Source organism: Saccopteryx bilineata, chromosome 7 (genome assembly GCF_036850765.1).
Source record: "Saccopteryx bilineata isolate mSacBil1 chromosome 7, mSacBil1_pri_phased_curated, whole genome shotgun sequence".
Classification (NCBI taxonomy): Eukaryota; Metazoa; Chordata; class Mammalia; order Chiroptera; family Emballonuridae; genus Saccopteryx; species Saccopteryx bilineata.
Window position 1 is genome coordinate 18,000,377 of NC_089496.1, and position 15,243 is coordinate 18,015,619.

Consider the following 15,243-nt stretch of genomic DNA (forward strand, 5'->3'; position numbering starts at 1 on the left):
CTAACTTGGTACAAACACTATATTGAACAATTTTGTAATACTCGAGTTACATCTCAGTTATATCTCATAGTCTAACAGTTCTACTTCTAGTGACGCCCTAGAGAAGCTTTCTTTCACACATCGTGCTATTTGTAATAACATTTCCTTAAAAAGATAAAACTAAAGCAAATCTGACACAAAAACATAAAAATGTTAACTTCTGTTCAAACTAGCGGTGGGGACTTGGTCATATATTATTGCTTATACTTATCTGAAGTACTACATAATTAAAAACTTTAAAATAAATGTACTTCATAAAGTACACAACTAGCAATATTGTCCTTAACAATTACAGCAGGTTAGTAATTACTTTTAGTATTGTTATCCAGTTGATGTCAATTTACAAAAACATTAGTTATAATGCCATTTATAAATAATTCTTTGTAACCTATCACATAGTAGGCTCAAAGCTTTTATTGCTTATGTGCTGAAAATTATCCTATAAATTGTTTAACTCTGTAATGTTGACACAGAATCAGGGAGTGAAAGGCAACAAAATGGACTCCTTGTGGGATCTACTGTAATCTCAACAGCAACAATTTTTTTAAATCATTTTTTTCTATTACAGTTGACATACAATATTGTATGTTTCAGGTGTACACCCCAGTGACTAGATTGTTATATAACTTACTATCCTGATAAATTTCATAATCACCTGACACTACGTAGTTATTAGAATAGACTATATTCTCTATGCTGTACATTACATCCCCATGATTTATGTGACAATCAATCTGTACATTTTTTTTTGTATTTTTCCAAACTCTGTACTTTTTAATCCCTTCACTTTTTTCACTCATCCCACCAACCCCTTGGCAACCATCAGAATGTTCTCTGTATCTGTGAGTCTGTTTATGTGATGCTTGTTCATTTACTTTGGTTTCTAGATTCAATTGTTGATATGTACACTGCTCACAAAAATTAGGGGATCAGGGAAAGTGCAGATACTCCAGTACTTTCAGCCTTTTGTATAGTGCATTTTCACCAAAATAAATGTTGGTTTTGCATCTCATTTGTATAATTGAACTTTCTTTGACTTGTAGGTGCTTTTCTGATGTTAAATAAAAAAAAATCAGAAGCTTTTTGCTTCATATTCATTTTGAAATATCCCAATTTTTGTGAGATTTATTGTCATTTTGTTATTGATCTTTTATTTCTTCTTAAAAAAGACCCTTGAGCATTTTACGTAATACTGGTTTGCTGGTAATTAACTCTAGCTTTTTCTTGAGAAGTTTTGTATATGTTCTTTGATTCTAAATGATAGATTTACTGAGTAATCTTGGTTTGTAGGTCTTTGCGCTTTGAATATTTCTTGCCAATCCCTCTAGTCTGCAGTTTCTATTGAGAAATCAACTGATAGTCTTATGGGAGCTCCCTTGTAGGGAACTGCTTTTTTTTTTGCTGCTTAAGATTCTCTGTTTTCACCTTTTGCATTTTAATTATGATGTATCTTGGTGTGGGCCTCTTTGGATTCATTTTTTGTAACTTGTTGCATTTCCTAGATTTGTGTGTCTATTTCTTTCACCAGGTTAGATTAGTTTTCTGTCATTTTTTCAAAAAAGTTTTCATCAATTTCTTCCTCTCATTATTCTTCCGTCACCTCCATGATGTGAATGTTGGCACAGTTGAGGTCCCAGAAGCTTACACTACATTATTTTAAATTCTTTTTTCTTTTTGCTCTTCTGGTTGTCTATTTTTTGCTTGCTTATATTCCAAATTAAGGCATTCAGAGGATAATTTGAATGCCTAAAGTTACTTTGGTAGTATGTGGTAAAGCCAAGAATAAATTCAGTTTGGCTCCAGCCCTGGCCTGGCAGTTCAGTTGGTTAAAGTGTCATCCCAATATGCTAAGGTTGTGGGTTCAACCCCATTCAGGGCACATACAAGAATCACCTAATGAACGCATAAATTAGTAGAACAACAAAATGATGTTTCTCTCTTAAAAGAAATCAGTAAATTAAAAAGGATCATTTACCTAAAAAAATAATTTAGTCTGGCTCCAGAGCATACACACTTAATCTTTGCGTCCAATTAAATGGATAGTCGATTAGAGAAGGTTTATAAGGAAACTTTAATCTGAAAGTTATAAACATTTTTAAATGAGATTGAAAAAAGAATAGACTCAGGGTCTCCAAAGCATTTTTGTCTCTTTTATTCCTTACCAAACATTAAAAAATATTACTGATATTTTATTTCTTGCTTTGGAAATTCATTCCATTTGAATTGCTCATGCCTATAAGATGAAAATTTCTTTGTAATATAACAATCACTGCACCCTTTCTTTTAACTTCTTTATTAAGTTGGTTGCATAAAAGATATATTCTCATACTGACAATTCTTCTCATGAATAAAATCAACAAAAATAAGGCAACAGCAAGATGTGCTTCACAAATAAACAATCAAGTGGTAAGACTAGGAAATCTAGCCCCATACAACAAAAAGATGAGGAAGCAAAAATGTAAATAAGCCCTGAATTCCAAATGTATTTAAACACAAAAAGCACAAACACTGAAGAGGAATTGGTAATACAGAATAGGAGAAACCTAACTGGCTAATACATACAGAGAAACATCACTGACCTTAATAGCAATCAGAGAAATACAAATTTAAAAAAAATCAAAGGTTCCTGTTTATGATGCATAATTCCTTAATAATCCATCAGTGAAATAAGAATGAACATTAAGAAACATGAAATCCGAATTGCATTTATTTTCATAATATCAATGCTAAATTCAAAATAGCAACTTCATTGAATCTAAGTGTTAAATGTTCCAAAAGTAAAAGGCAATCTTAATTTTTTTAACCCTATGAATGTGGTCTGCAAATAAAAGGTGGATTATTTTATTCTACTTGCAAGGATAATACTTCTCAGCTTGCACTTAAGTGGTATGAACAACAAAGGAAAGCAAACAAATATCACTAAGAGTAATGCTCCTGCATTTGAAAATAACTAGTTAAACCATGTTCTTTCTACTTATATAGCAAGTCTATTAAACAACCAGTATAATAGAAGCTGACATCTCAAGTGACAGAATTACTAAATTAAGTACTATTAGAAAATTTTAAACTCTAATTTCCTACTAAGTACACCTATTAAGTACTGCAGGTCATTTAGAAAAACAGAAACCAAACATGTACCCAGTCTTTGTAATTAAATTTTTTTCTAGACATATAAACAACGGTCAGATATAAACTCTGAACTGAATGTTTTTTTCTAAATATGACTTATGTAATCAAGGCTTTCTTAAACAAAGATAGGTTTTAGGTATACAATCTGTACAAACTTACAGTAATGTATATTTCAAATAGAGATCTTCTTCCTATTAGGATATGATAATATAACTAAGGCTTAAGGTATAAACACTTTGGAAAGCAAACTTATTGAAGACATTAATATTCATTTAAAAACGTGTATCATATCATAATAGGCCCCTGAATTTTCAAATTTACATGTGAGAATACATTTACATCTTAAATTTCTAGGAAAGGCACAGGCTTTATGTAAAAAAGCAGCAAAATTTTAAATCCACCAATTTATTGAAAAAGCCATTATTTTTATTAGAAACAAATAATGCTTCTCAAGATGTTGGCATCAGGTCATAGTATAGACATATATTTCATACAGTGTACTTCTCCCTTTAATTATATTCCGGCAGGAGGTGGAATACCTCCTTGGCTATGGGAAGCAGAAGTATTTGATGGGTTGTGTAAGCTGGTCTCCTTGTACACAAACCATGCATTTCCTCCCCAAAGTATCAGATTCAGAAAGCCAAAGATCTAAGAAAGAAAAAAATAAACATGAAGATCTAATACGTACTAAAAATTCATACCCATATTAGTTATTTTCCTTTAAATGTTTAACATTTTCAGGTAGTATATTCATTTAAAGTTTAAACTACCTAGGAAGTGGAACAAAAAAAGGAAGACTTTAGATTTCAATGACTAATTTGGCTATATAATGACTTATTCCCAACAAAAGAGATAAATCTAAATCTTTAACATAAAACCACAACTAAAAGAAATCTTATTTTTGCATGCCCATCATCATAAAAAAGGGATTGAATTTGAGAGTAACTAAAACCCTCCTTTTAAACTGCCTTTGCATATCTTTTCTCCTATTTTCCTACTTTATCCTCCCTACTACCTATCATTTTCCTACTTTAACAGGGGCAGCTAGAAGTGAAAAAGAGTCAGAAAAATTTTATTCCACATCTCACAGTAGTCAACCTAAAAGAAATTAGTCTTCCCAGGTATAAATCTGACAAGATGAAAGTCTCAGAGACGAATAAACTGCAGCTACCTTCTTTTCAGTTTTTTTTTCTTTTCCTTTTTTTTTGTGAGCAAACATAAGCAGGCTCATGCGTGTGTGTGTGTGTGTGTGTGTGAGAGAGAGAGAGAGAGAGAGAGAGAGAGGGCAGAGGGAGCGGGGGAGAGCAAAAGGGGAGGAGAGGAAAAGAGGGGGAGAGGGAAAGGAAAGGGAGAGAAGAGAGGGAGAGAGGAAGAGGGAGAGAGAAAGAAGGGGAGGGGGGAGAGGGGTGGGGGAAAGATGGAGAGATGGGGAGACGGGGAGAGAGAGAGACAAATAGACAGACTGGTAGGAAGAGAGAGAGATGAGAAGCATCGATTCATAGTTGCAGTTCACTGACTGCTTTCTCATATGTGCCCTGACAGGAAGGCTTTAGCCCACCCAGTGACTCCTTGCCCAATGTTTATGATCCCACACACAACCTGGCGAGTCTGCACTCAAGCCAGCTGAGCCTGTGCTCAAGCCTGCGACCTCAGGGCTTTGAACTTGGGTCTCCAGCGTCCCAGGCTGATGCTCTATCCACTGCACCACCACTTGGTCAGGATTGCAGTTTCTTCTAAATACAAGAAATATAGGTATACTCTCGAATTTATAAAAAGAATATGAAGAAAAGGGTAAGAAGTTTGAGAGTACTATCATATTACTGAAGGCCAAATGCTTTATCTTTTTGTATATTTGCTTACAAAAACATTTCTGAAACCATCTCAGATATTATCAATATAAATGCAAAAAATATATAATTATTTTTAAATTACAAAGTTATAAAGCAAATATTTGGCCAAACTGCTTTATAAGGCAGTGCTGACTTCATCGAACACTTTCTTGAAAAGATAGATCCCTATACAAAATATACTCCATATATTAATATTATATTTATTATTTATCTGCATTTTGGTAAAACAGAAGACTAAGGAACATATAAATTTATATAGACCTAATTTTTTAGGTTATTTAAGAAACCATAAAAGTATTACCTTCATAGACTCAGAGATAGTCAGATTAAAGAATGAGCTCTGAAGTCAGATGTGGTTCAGACCTTGGCTTGCCAATTTACTGGTTGTGTCAACTTGGGTGAATTAACACGAGCTACATTTTTTCCTAGTTGTAAAATGAAGATAATATCACCTCCCCACATTCCTCATAGGATTGTTGGATAATTGGAGATATGAGTGTAATGCCCTTAGTGAAATGTCTTCCTTATCGACTTAATGAATATTAGTGACTATTATAAGTACCTTTCGGGTTAAAAGTCTTATTTAGTCAATTTCAATGCAAAGAAAGACTCACTTATGACCTTGTTCAAACCTGTTTTCTAATTTTCTTAAACTCTTCATCATTGTTAAAAAGGTAAAGATCATATGATAACTAAGATCCTGATAGCTTAATAAAGATAAAAACTAACACCTAGAGATTATTAAAAGCTGGGTTTTTTTCTTAAATTACCAGTAAGGTTTTTCAAATAAATGAAACAAAATATTTTTAATACTGCATACATACCACAGATACATTTAGGGATCCCATACCAGTCACAGAGCCAAAATAACACATCACTTCTTGAGTTTTACAGGGAGCAAGTTCCTGGACAATACTGTGACCTGAAGCTACTTTAATATCTGTAAGAGCTTTAGCCCAGGCTGAAGTGCTCACCAGCCACAAGAAAGTGGCAACAAGAGTAACGACAAAGTCCTAAAGTAAAAAGAAGTATGAATTAATTAGGAACAGTTAATTTAAAAATACTAAATTTAAATCCATAATGAAGGAATTGAGATTACACTGAACCTGATGATACTGAGAAATGACTTTCATGATATACTTTATAAAGAAGGGCATAGTCAACATAATATATATTTGCTGTATATTATTACTACCCAGTACCTGAGCTACACTAAATAAGACTCAATTTTTTCTCTAGGAATGAAAGATATTTACACTGGAAATTATGATTTTACATAGCCCTCACCCCAATTATTCCTGAGCCACTCACTCCCAGGATCATTCCTTAGACCCTGCTATCTCCACTAACTGTATCCCTCTATAATCTCTATTTCAGTCACCCCCTCCCCAATAGCATCTAAACCTGAAACATACCCACTGACCCCATGGAGACATACAATCTGCTCTTACTGTCTCTTAAACTGACTGATGCCCTCATTTTCCTCTTTCATTTCTATTCTTAGACTCATCATTATAATCCCTTGCATAACATACTCTTAACTCCCTTAACCTTTCTGATACTTTATCCTATTGTTCTGGCAAAACTAACTTCAGTTAAATCTAATTTTCTATGATACGAACAGTAAAATGATGAAAAGCACATATCCTGGAAAATTAGTCTTTTTAAATTCATGACCACAACATTTTAAGAATGCTCATTATAATAAGAACAAGAAAGAAATGTCGGCCCTGGCCGGTTGGCTCAGCGGTAGAGTGTCGGCCTGGCATGCAGGAGTCCCGGGTTCGATTCCCGGCCAGGGCACACAGGAGAGCGCCCATTTGCTTCTCCACCCCTCCCCCTCTCCTTCCTCTCTGTCTCTCTCTTCCCCTCCCACAGCCGAGGCTCCATTGGAGCAAAGATGGCCCGGGCGCTGGGGATGGCTCTATGGCCTCTGCCTCAGGCGCTAGAATGGCTCTGGATGCAACAGAGCGACGCCCCAGAGGGGCAGAACATTGCCCCCTGGTGGGCATGCTGGGTGGATCCCGGGCGGGCGCATGCGGGAGTCTGTCTAACTGCCTCCCCGCTTCCAGCTTCGGAAAAATGAAAAAAACAAAAAAAGAAAGAAATGTCTCTGAAAATCCTTATCCTGGTAATGATCTTTGCTACTTATTACATTCCTAAAAATAGGTCTGAAGTTCTTAATATTTTGGATAGTTCCTTGAGACTTGTTTGGAGGTTCAAGCAGGGAAGTGCAGCTACTCGTATACCCTTGACCGAAGAATGGTCCTCTCCTCTATTGGGGAAGGTCGTCCTCTTTGACAGAGCGCGCAGCTTCGGGAGGGATGCACATGGAGCAGTGAGGGAGGAAGGGGACACCTGCCTAGCCAGCCAGATCAGCCGAATCAACTCTGGCAATCAATGAGGTGACAGATGTCGCAGCCAGATCGCCCTCACATCCAATTTGTGATAGTTTCTTATTGAACTAATAAGATGAAGAAAAATTATTTTTCTTAATCTATTCTGCTGGGGAACTATAAAATTTTGTCAACTAGTATTGTTACAAATATCTGGATAACACTTTTAAAAAATACACATTTGTATATTATAAAGTGTAATTAAGTTGTACCTGTTTGGTCTTCCTTTAAATTAATGACCAAAGTTGGAATAATTAAAATTTGTATCTTTTAAGGTTATGTATTAGGGTACACTCAAGGCTATGAGTTCATAACACTAGTACAACAAAACTCTCTCCAAACACAAGAATGGGTTCTGGAGCTTATCATAGAAGTGATTTGTTTTTAAAATGAACCTGGTTAGTTTTTATTACTTTTGCCAGCCAGCTCTTAGTTCTTTATTCTGGATCAAGATCAGTGACCACTTATGAGATATAGAAACTATGCTATATACAGCTTGTGTACCTGGTCAAGATGACATTGAATGTCTTTTGATTACAGAACCAATACCAGTATGATTAATCTTACAAACATGGAGGTATTTGCATTTTGCATTGAGCTCTCCATTGTTACTGGTCCTCTTAAAAAATGTAGATCACAGAGAAAAGGACAGTAACATTACAGCTTACATTTTTGCACTGAGGGAGTACTTTCCTTTTAGTTGCTATATCTTTTGATGCAGACATTTCCTAAACACTTGCTAGAAATACAGTGCCTTTTGGAGAACTGATAAACAATAAGTATGAGGTTATCACATGTTAAAGATATCTCTGGGCTAAAGTTCTTAATTCAAATCCTCTTAATTTTGATTTCTTCCTTCTAAATTCCTAACTAAAGAATATGCTGTTATTTTCCCTTTCCAGATTATGCCCTTTAAATATACTTTGCTGATGGCTTAAGGCATGACACTTTATATTTCAAAACCTTTTCTGAAAATGATATACAAAGTAACCCCAGGGAGAGGAGAGGTAGGGCAAATGTGGGCCTCTGAAATAGTCTCTTTAGGACTAGTTAAGATGTACCACCTATGCCTGGAGTTCTGCAGTTCACAACCTGCAGCTGCCTGTGGCAGCCTTGGTCCTACCAATAATCAGGATATGATTTAGATGAGATTTTTAGGATTTGGGATACTCTAGCTTTGTTTGGTTTCGTGTTATGGTATTTCTCATTCTCCACATGGCCAGGAACTCTTATCCTGCTACTTGACACAAAAAAGTAGTACATTTACTTAAAAAAGGAACTAAAAAGTCAATTGAAAATATCACAATTGAAATGTTCCTAGAAATACCTTAACAGAGGATTGAGAACACTGCTAAAATGAAAGCATGTCCTCATTAATAAATAGTACTTTAAAAAAATTGTCATACTTGGTTATATTTTAAAATTTAGGCATATCAAGAAAACATTTTTACACTTATATTTTAAATAGTAGAACTCAAACTTTAATTTAGAATGTGGACTTTTACAGAGAAGCAGCATCCTTGTACACCAATAAAAACAACTTAAACTAATTCTAGATTCTCTCTCTATATAATGGTCAGTTGTGTGTTTTTTTTTTTGTTTTTTTTTTTTAAGTGAGAGGTGGGAAGGCAGAGACAGACTCCCGCATGCACACAGACCGGGATTCATCCAGCAAGCTTCTACCAAGCAATGCTCTGCCTGGCTGGGCTGCAGCTCTGTTGCTCAGTAACCGAGCTATTTTAGCACCTGAGGCCCAGGCCATGGAGCCATCCTCAGTGCCTGGGCCAACTTTGCTCAAACCACTGGAGCTACGGCTGCGGGAAGGGAAGAAAGAGAAATAGAAGGGCAGGGGTGGTGAAGCAGATGGTTGTTTCTCCTGTGTGCTCTGACTAAAAACTTCCACAGCCAGGCCGATGCTCTACTGCTGAGCCAACCAGCCAGGGCAATGGGCAGTTTTCCTGAGGTGAAAAATTACATTTGACTTTCTGAATGATGGGACTTATACAAAAAAATTGATTTGAATGCTACTTTTAAAAGTGTGGTCATTTTAAAGCTTACTAAACAAAATATGAGAAATAAAAAACTCACTGCTAAATTTAACTTAAAAATTTGTTGGGATAATGACAAAATGACAAGAAATGTCTTCATTTAGAATTTAAATGATAAAGAATTTAAACAAAATATAGTATCTGATCATCATTGTTTAATAGGTAAAGTTTGAAATGTCTACAGAAGCTATAGATTTCTAATATGTAATTTCTGTTGATTAAACATTGCAAATAGGTGATGTCTATTTTTCTGAAACACACCTAAACAACCAAAAAATATTTTATGAAAATGTCAGGTTTAAGAATCTCTTCTCAGATATAAGAAATAAAATAAATATGGATGATAATAAAAATTTGTTTTATTCCTCACTTACCATTTTCATTCTTATGATCCAGGCAGCAAAAATTAAAAATAAATAAGTAAATAAATAAAACCTATTATCTTATTTGATAAATTCTTCATACTTAAATAGCCTTCCCTTTAATGTAACTTCATAAGTAATTAGCATATGTCAATATTTTCTCAAGATATAAATGACCAGGATCACAAAAACACCTCTGTTCTCCCTTCAAATCAGTAACACTGATACTGCCTTTGTACCTATTTTTCTATAGTGGAGGCCCAGCTTAAATCCATGGCTTAGTTCTGAACATGCCACCAATAACCCAGGGCAGATTCTACTAACTAAATATTAGATATTATTTATTTTAGCTCAGCAGACTCTGAAGCCAAGAAAAGTGCTAGGACTTCAAATCCAAATCCAAATTTTGGCTTAATCATGACAATGGAGGAAGAAAGCCTAACCTTATGGCAAATATAGGTTAAAATATGTTGAACTGGCTTATGCCAAGAATTTTTATTTCTAGTGCAAGAAAATCTGTATTTTACTTCAAATACAATGTATATTTATCTTATACAATTATTTTTGTATAAAGTATAAAGAGAAAGTGATTACTTACAGCCATGGGAAGTTTTTGATTATCCCGATACAGGTTTGTGTAACCGACATAGAGCAGAAGAGCAACAATGCAGTACAGGAAGACAAAGACTGCAAATGTAACATAGAATTGTGCAGAAGAAGAGTAATCTCCAATAAGGACTTGTTTCTCCCAACTTATATTACACACATTCACACCTGGAGGTGCCTGAAATGATGCTTGATTCAACCTATTTAAAAAAAGGCTCAAATAAATTTATGAATTACTTGGACTCTCTCAACAGAGACAGAAATACATAGGCAGAATATTGAAATGACATTTCAAAAAATACTCCCCACAGAGTGGGGCAAAAGTAGGTTTACCATTATTTGCATGAAACATAATACATTAATAAATAATAATATAAGAATAAACTTTGTGTTTCATGTACTCACAACTATAAACCTACTTTTGCCCTACCCCGTATATTAAAAATATTTTCCTTCTGGAAAAAAAAGGGGAAAATTCAAATATTTAAGTAAATTAAAATGTTTATAACATATACACATAAATTATACCTAGTAACTGCTTTGTGACAGACTGAATCAAATGCTTAAAAACCCAGATACTATCTTCCTGCAATAAAATTTTTGATTAAGAGGGTTGATAAAATATAGTTTACAATTTGAGACATGCTGTATTCCACTTTAGTAGATATAGTCTGTGTGACTAGTACCAGGTGAGCCAATTATAATAATTCACATTTTAATCAGATTTAATTATCTGCTAACTTCACACTGTCTTTAATTTTCCTATCCATAAATCACAAGAGCACTTATCACTAAAGATGCAGTAACAGTTCCTTGTACAGAAAATTTATAAGAGAAGCGTTGGGAGATGGAGAGGCAACGATACCAAGCACTTGCTATCTGATAATTTTTAATGTAAGATTTCATTTAATCATCAACACAACCTTAAAAGGTTAACATTTCAAATATATGGGACAGAAAAATCGAGTCATAGAGAGGTCAAGTGGTGAGAAAGTGAAAGAAGCTTCATATCCTGGCTTAAACACAGGATATTCAATAAACTGTTTAAAGAATACTAAAGTCAAACAGAAGAATTCACAAACAAAATACTCATTTTAATTTGAGAGTAAGAAAATAAAGTTCTATACTAGTAAAAGAAGCCTAGGAACACCATAGGAACTCACTTCACATAAAGTATATAAAGAACACTATATTATTTAGCAGTGGCAAGCACATGAGTAATTTGAATTTTTCATTAAGTTGTGTTTGCTTCCACATGATGGTTTCTCACACTATGGTGAGAGAGCAGTCCTTTTTTTTTTAAATTTCTAACCCACTGTGGGATGACAGAATAAACATGTCAAGGGAATGTGATAAAAGTTTCTAAATGCTTACTCTCATTTTCTATACTTATTTCATCACAGACCAGGAAAATAGCCTGCAGGCAGGCACTGGTCTATGTACCACAGTTTGGGTAACAATGATCACTATTTACAAATGAGGATGTAATTTGAAATTTTTTTACCCTTCCAGATTAGTAAACTGTTGAAAATCTTAATGAGTCAATATAAAGTAAAAAGAGTTGTTAAACCATACAAACAAATAACTCACCTGAATGGATAATCAAAAGTAGCTGTAATTGTTTTATTTTCAGAACCTTTAGGACAACTCACTAGAATTTCTGTTTTGCCCTTAAAACCTCCACAGGTAGCAAAAGCAAAGATAGAAGCAATCTACACAAAGTGAGACAAAAGGGGGGGGGGGGGGAGAAGCATTACTACATTCAAAACACAGGTCAGTAAAACCTTAAATTAGTATTAAAAACTGGCTCACTAACATTATAGAAATATATAACATTACATAAAATACAGAAATTCTTAACTACAAATTTAAATGTAGATGATGAAAAAATTTAAAATTTACTTGCAACTCTCAACAAATGTGATTTTATTTTCCCCTTAATATAATACAGAAATTAGTATACTAGACTACATGAAAATTTATTAGCTCCTACTCCAGGGGTACCTACTAAATACTAGTATGAATTCAGAGGAAGTCTTATTTATTAGTACCAAAATCAAAGAAGGTAAAAGTGGAGGTATTTTTATTTGGAACCCAAAGGTAACTGTAAAGCCAAGTGACTATATGCCAAGAAGAGATGCCATTTATTTCATGAGTTTATGAGCTTATAAGGCCTCCTTGTGGGAATTCCAGGTCTCAAAAAGTACTTGGAAATTTGTTTTCCTGAACATGCAAAAAAAAAAAAGTAATGATGTTCTTTTAAATGCTATCCATAACAGGAAAAGTTGAAAGCACTGTAAATGTTGACAGGAAACCAAATAAACTATAATTCACTCATACAATGAAACATTATGTCATCATTTAAATGTTAGGGAATATCTAATGATACATAAAAATGTCCATTACAGCCTGGCCTGTGAAGGCACAGCAGATGGAGCATCAACCTGGAATGCTGAGGTCCGCTGGTTTGAAACCCTGGGCTTGCCCGGTCAAGATACACATGATGAGCAAGCAATCAATGAACTAAAGTGAAGCAACTATAAGTTGATACTTCTTGCTACCCCCATCTCATCTCCTGTGTCTGTAAAATCAATATATATAAAATCTTAAAAAAAGGAAAATGTTCATTACATATAAAGTTTGTTTAAACAATGTATCATTATGCATGTGTCTACATCTATGCATTCACAAACTACTAGAGGTTATACATCAAAATCTTAACAGTGGTCACTTCTGAACAAAAGATAATTTCTCTTTGTATTTGTATCTTCTAAATTTTCTACAAAACAAAACAAAAAACCCAGATGAGGTGTAGTGACCAAGAGCTCAATCTTTCAGCAAATGCTGATGGCTCTATTTAAAAATATATTTGGAATTAGATCATTTCCTACAATCTCCATCACAACATCCTGTTCTAAACTACCATAACTTCTCGTCTGAATTATATACTAAACAGCCTTCTAAATTGATCCTCCTGCTTTGTCCTTGCCCCTGCCTCAGTCTATTATTAAGATATCAGCCAGGGTCATCTTTTACAAATATAAAGCAGAGACTCTGGCCAGGTTGCTCAGTGGATAGAACATCGTCCCAGTGTGCAGAGGCAGGTTAGATCCCTGGCCAGGGCACATAAGAGAAAAAATCAATGAATGCACAACTAAATGGAACAATTAAGTGGAACAATGAGTTGATGCTTCTCTCTTTCTCTCTCAAATATTCATTCATATATATATATATATATATATATATATATATATGAAATTTTCCCTCTGCTCATAACTCTCCAACACCTTCTAAGTTCTCACTGAATAAAAACCAAAGCTCATACAAGGTCCAGTCCTCCCTTAATATTTCTGACCTCATGTTGCTATTTTTTCCTTGCCAAATCTCTTTACACAAATTGATCTCATTGCTATTCCTTAAAGACAGGGGATCAATTCCTCCTTCAGAGTCTTGGTAATTGCTATTCTCTCGGCCTGGAATAAAGAAGTGTAACCTTATCCACGGTTTCTCTCTGCCTAGAATAAAGAAGTGTAACCTTATCCATGGTTTTGGTTACCCCTGGGCAACACTGGTTGGAAAATATTAAATGAAAAATTCCAGAAATAAACAATTCATAAGTTTTAAACTGCATGCCCTTCTGTGTGATGAAATCTTGCACCATCCCACACTCTGCCTGAGATGTGAGTCATCCCCTGTTCAGGGTATCTTCACTGTACCTGCTACCCATCCATTAGCCTTCTTGATTATCAGATCCTGGTAACACAGTGTGTTCAGTAACCCTATTTTACATAGTAAGGGCCTCAAAATTCAGGAGTGGTGATGTCAAAGAGAAGGTTTAAGTACTTGTAACATATAGTCAGAAGATCAAGAGTAGCTTCTGATTATATTGCAATGCCTACATCCTTCACCTCACCTCATCTCATCTCATCATGCACACACTGCATCATCTCACATCACAAGGGTGAGTACAGCACAATAATACATTTTGAGAGACTACATTCATATTTTATCACAGTATAGTCATTTTTGTTCTATTTTATTATTGTGTTGTTCATCTGTTACAGTGCCTAATTATAACTTAAACCTTATCACAGGTATTTATGTATAAGAAAAAGCATAGTATATATGAAGTTCAATACTATCCATGGTTTTCAGGCATCCACTGGGTCTTGGACTGTGATGCCTGTAGATGGGGGGAGGGGACACTATGGTACATGGTTCATTTTCTCCTTCACAGCTTCCTGTTACAATGTGACCTCATCAGAGAGGCCTTTCCCTAACTACACTACATTAAATAATTGTGTCCTCAACCCCACACTACCTATTGCTTTTAAGCTACTCTATTTTTCCTCCATTGTAACTACCATTGCCTGACAATACTTAAAATTACTTGTCTGTTTTTTCCTAGAACGTAAACCAGGGGTAGTCAACTTTTTAATACCTACCGCCCACTTTTGTATCTCTGTTAGTAGTAAAATTTTCTAACCGCCCACCAGTTCCACAGTAATGGTGATTTATAAAGTAGGGAAGTAACTTTACTTCATAAAATTTATAAAGCAGAGTTAAAGCATATAATAATAATTACTTACCAAGTACTTTATGTTGGATTTTCAGTAAGTTTGGCAGAATAAATCTTTATAAAACAACTTACTATAGTTAAATCTATCTTTTTATTTATACTTTGGTTGCTCCGCTACCACCCACCATGAAAGCTGGAACACCTACTAGTGGGCGGTAGGGACCAGGTTAACCACCACTGATGTAAACTCAAAGAGGGAAAAGGACTTCATTTTGTTCAAGGCCACATATATCC

General features: G+C 34.7%; 1 protein-coding gene across 1 annotated transcript in view; it reads right to left on the reverse strand.

Annotated features, from left to right (window-relative positions):
- Nucleotides 1–2,316: 2,316 nt before the first annotated feature.
- Nucleotides 2,317–15,243, reverse strand: part of SYPL1 (synaptophysin like 1) — a 33,489-nt gene continuing 20,562 nt past the window's right edge. The window contains exons 2-5 of the mRNA XM_066238721.1: nt 12,021–12,142; nt 10,423–10,630; nt 5,843–6,031; nt 2,317–3,816 (exon numbers count right to left, since the gene is read on the reverse strand). Of these exons, the coding sequence (XP_066094818.1) occupies nt 3,682–3,816; nt 5,843–6,031; nt 10,423–10,630; nt 12,021–12,142 (654 nt within the window). The 3' untranslated portion in view covers nt 2,317–3,681. The remainder of the gene's footprint in view (nt 3,817–5,842; nt 6,032–10,422; nt 10,631–12,020; nt 12,143–15,243) is intronic.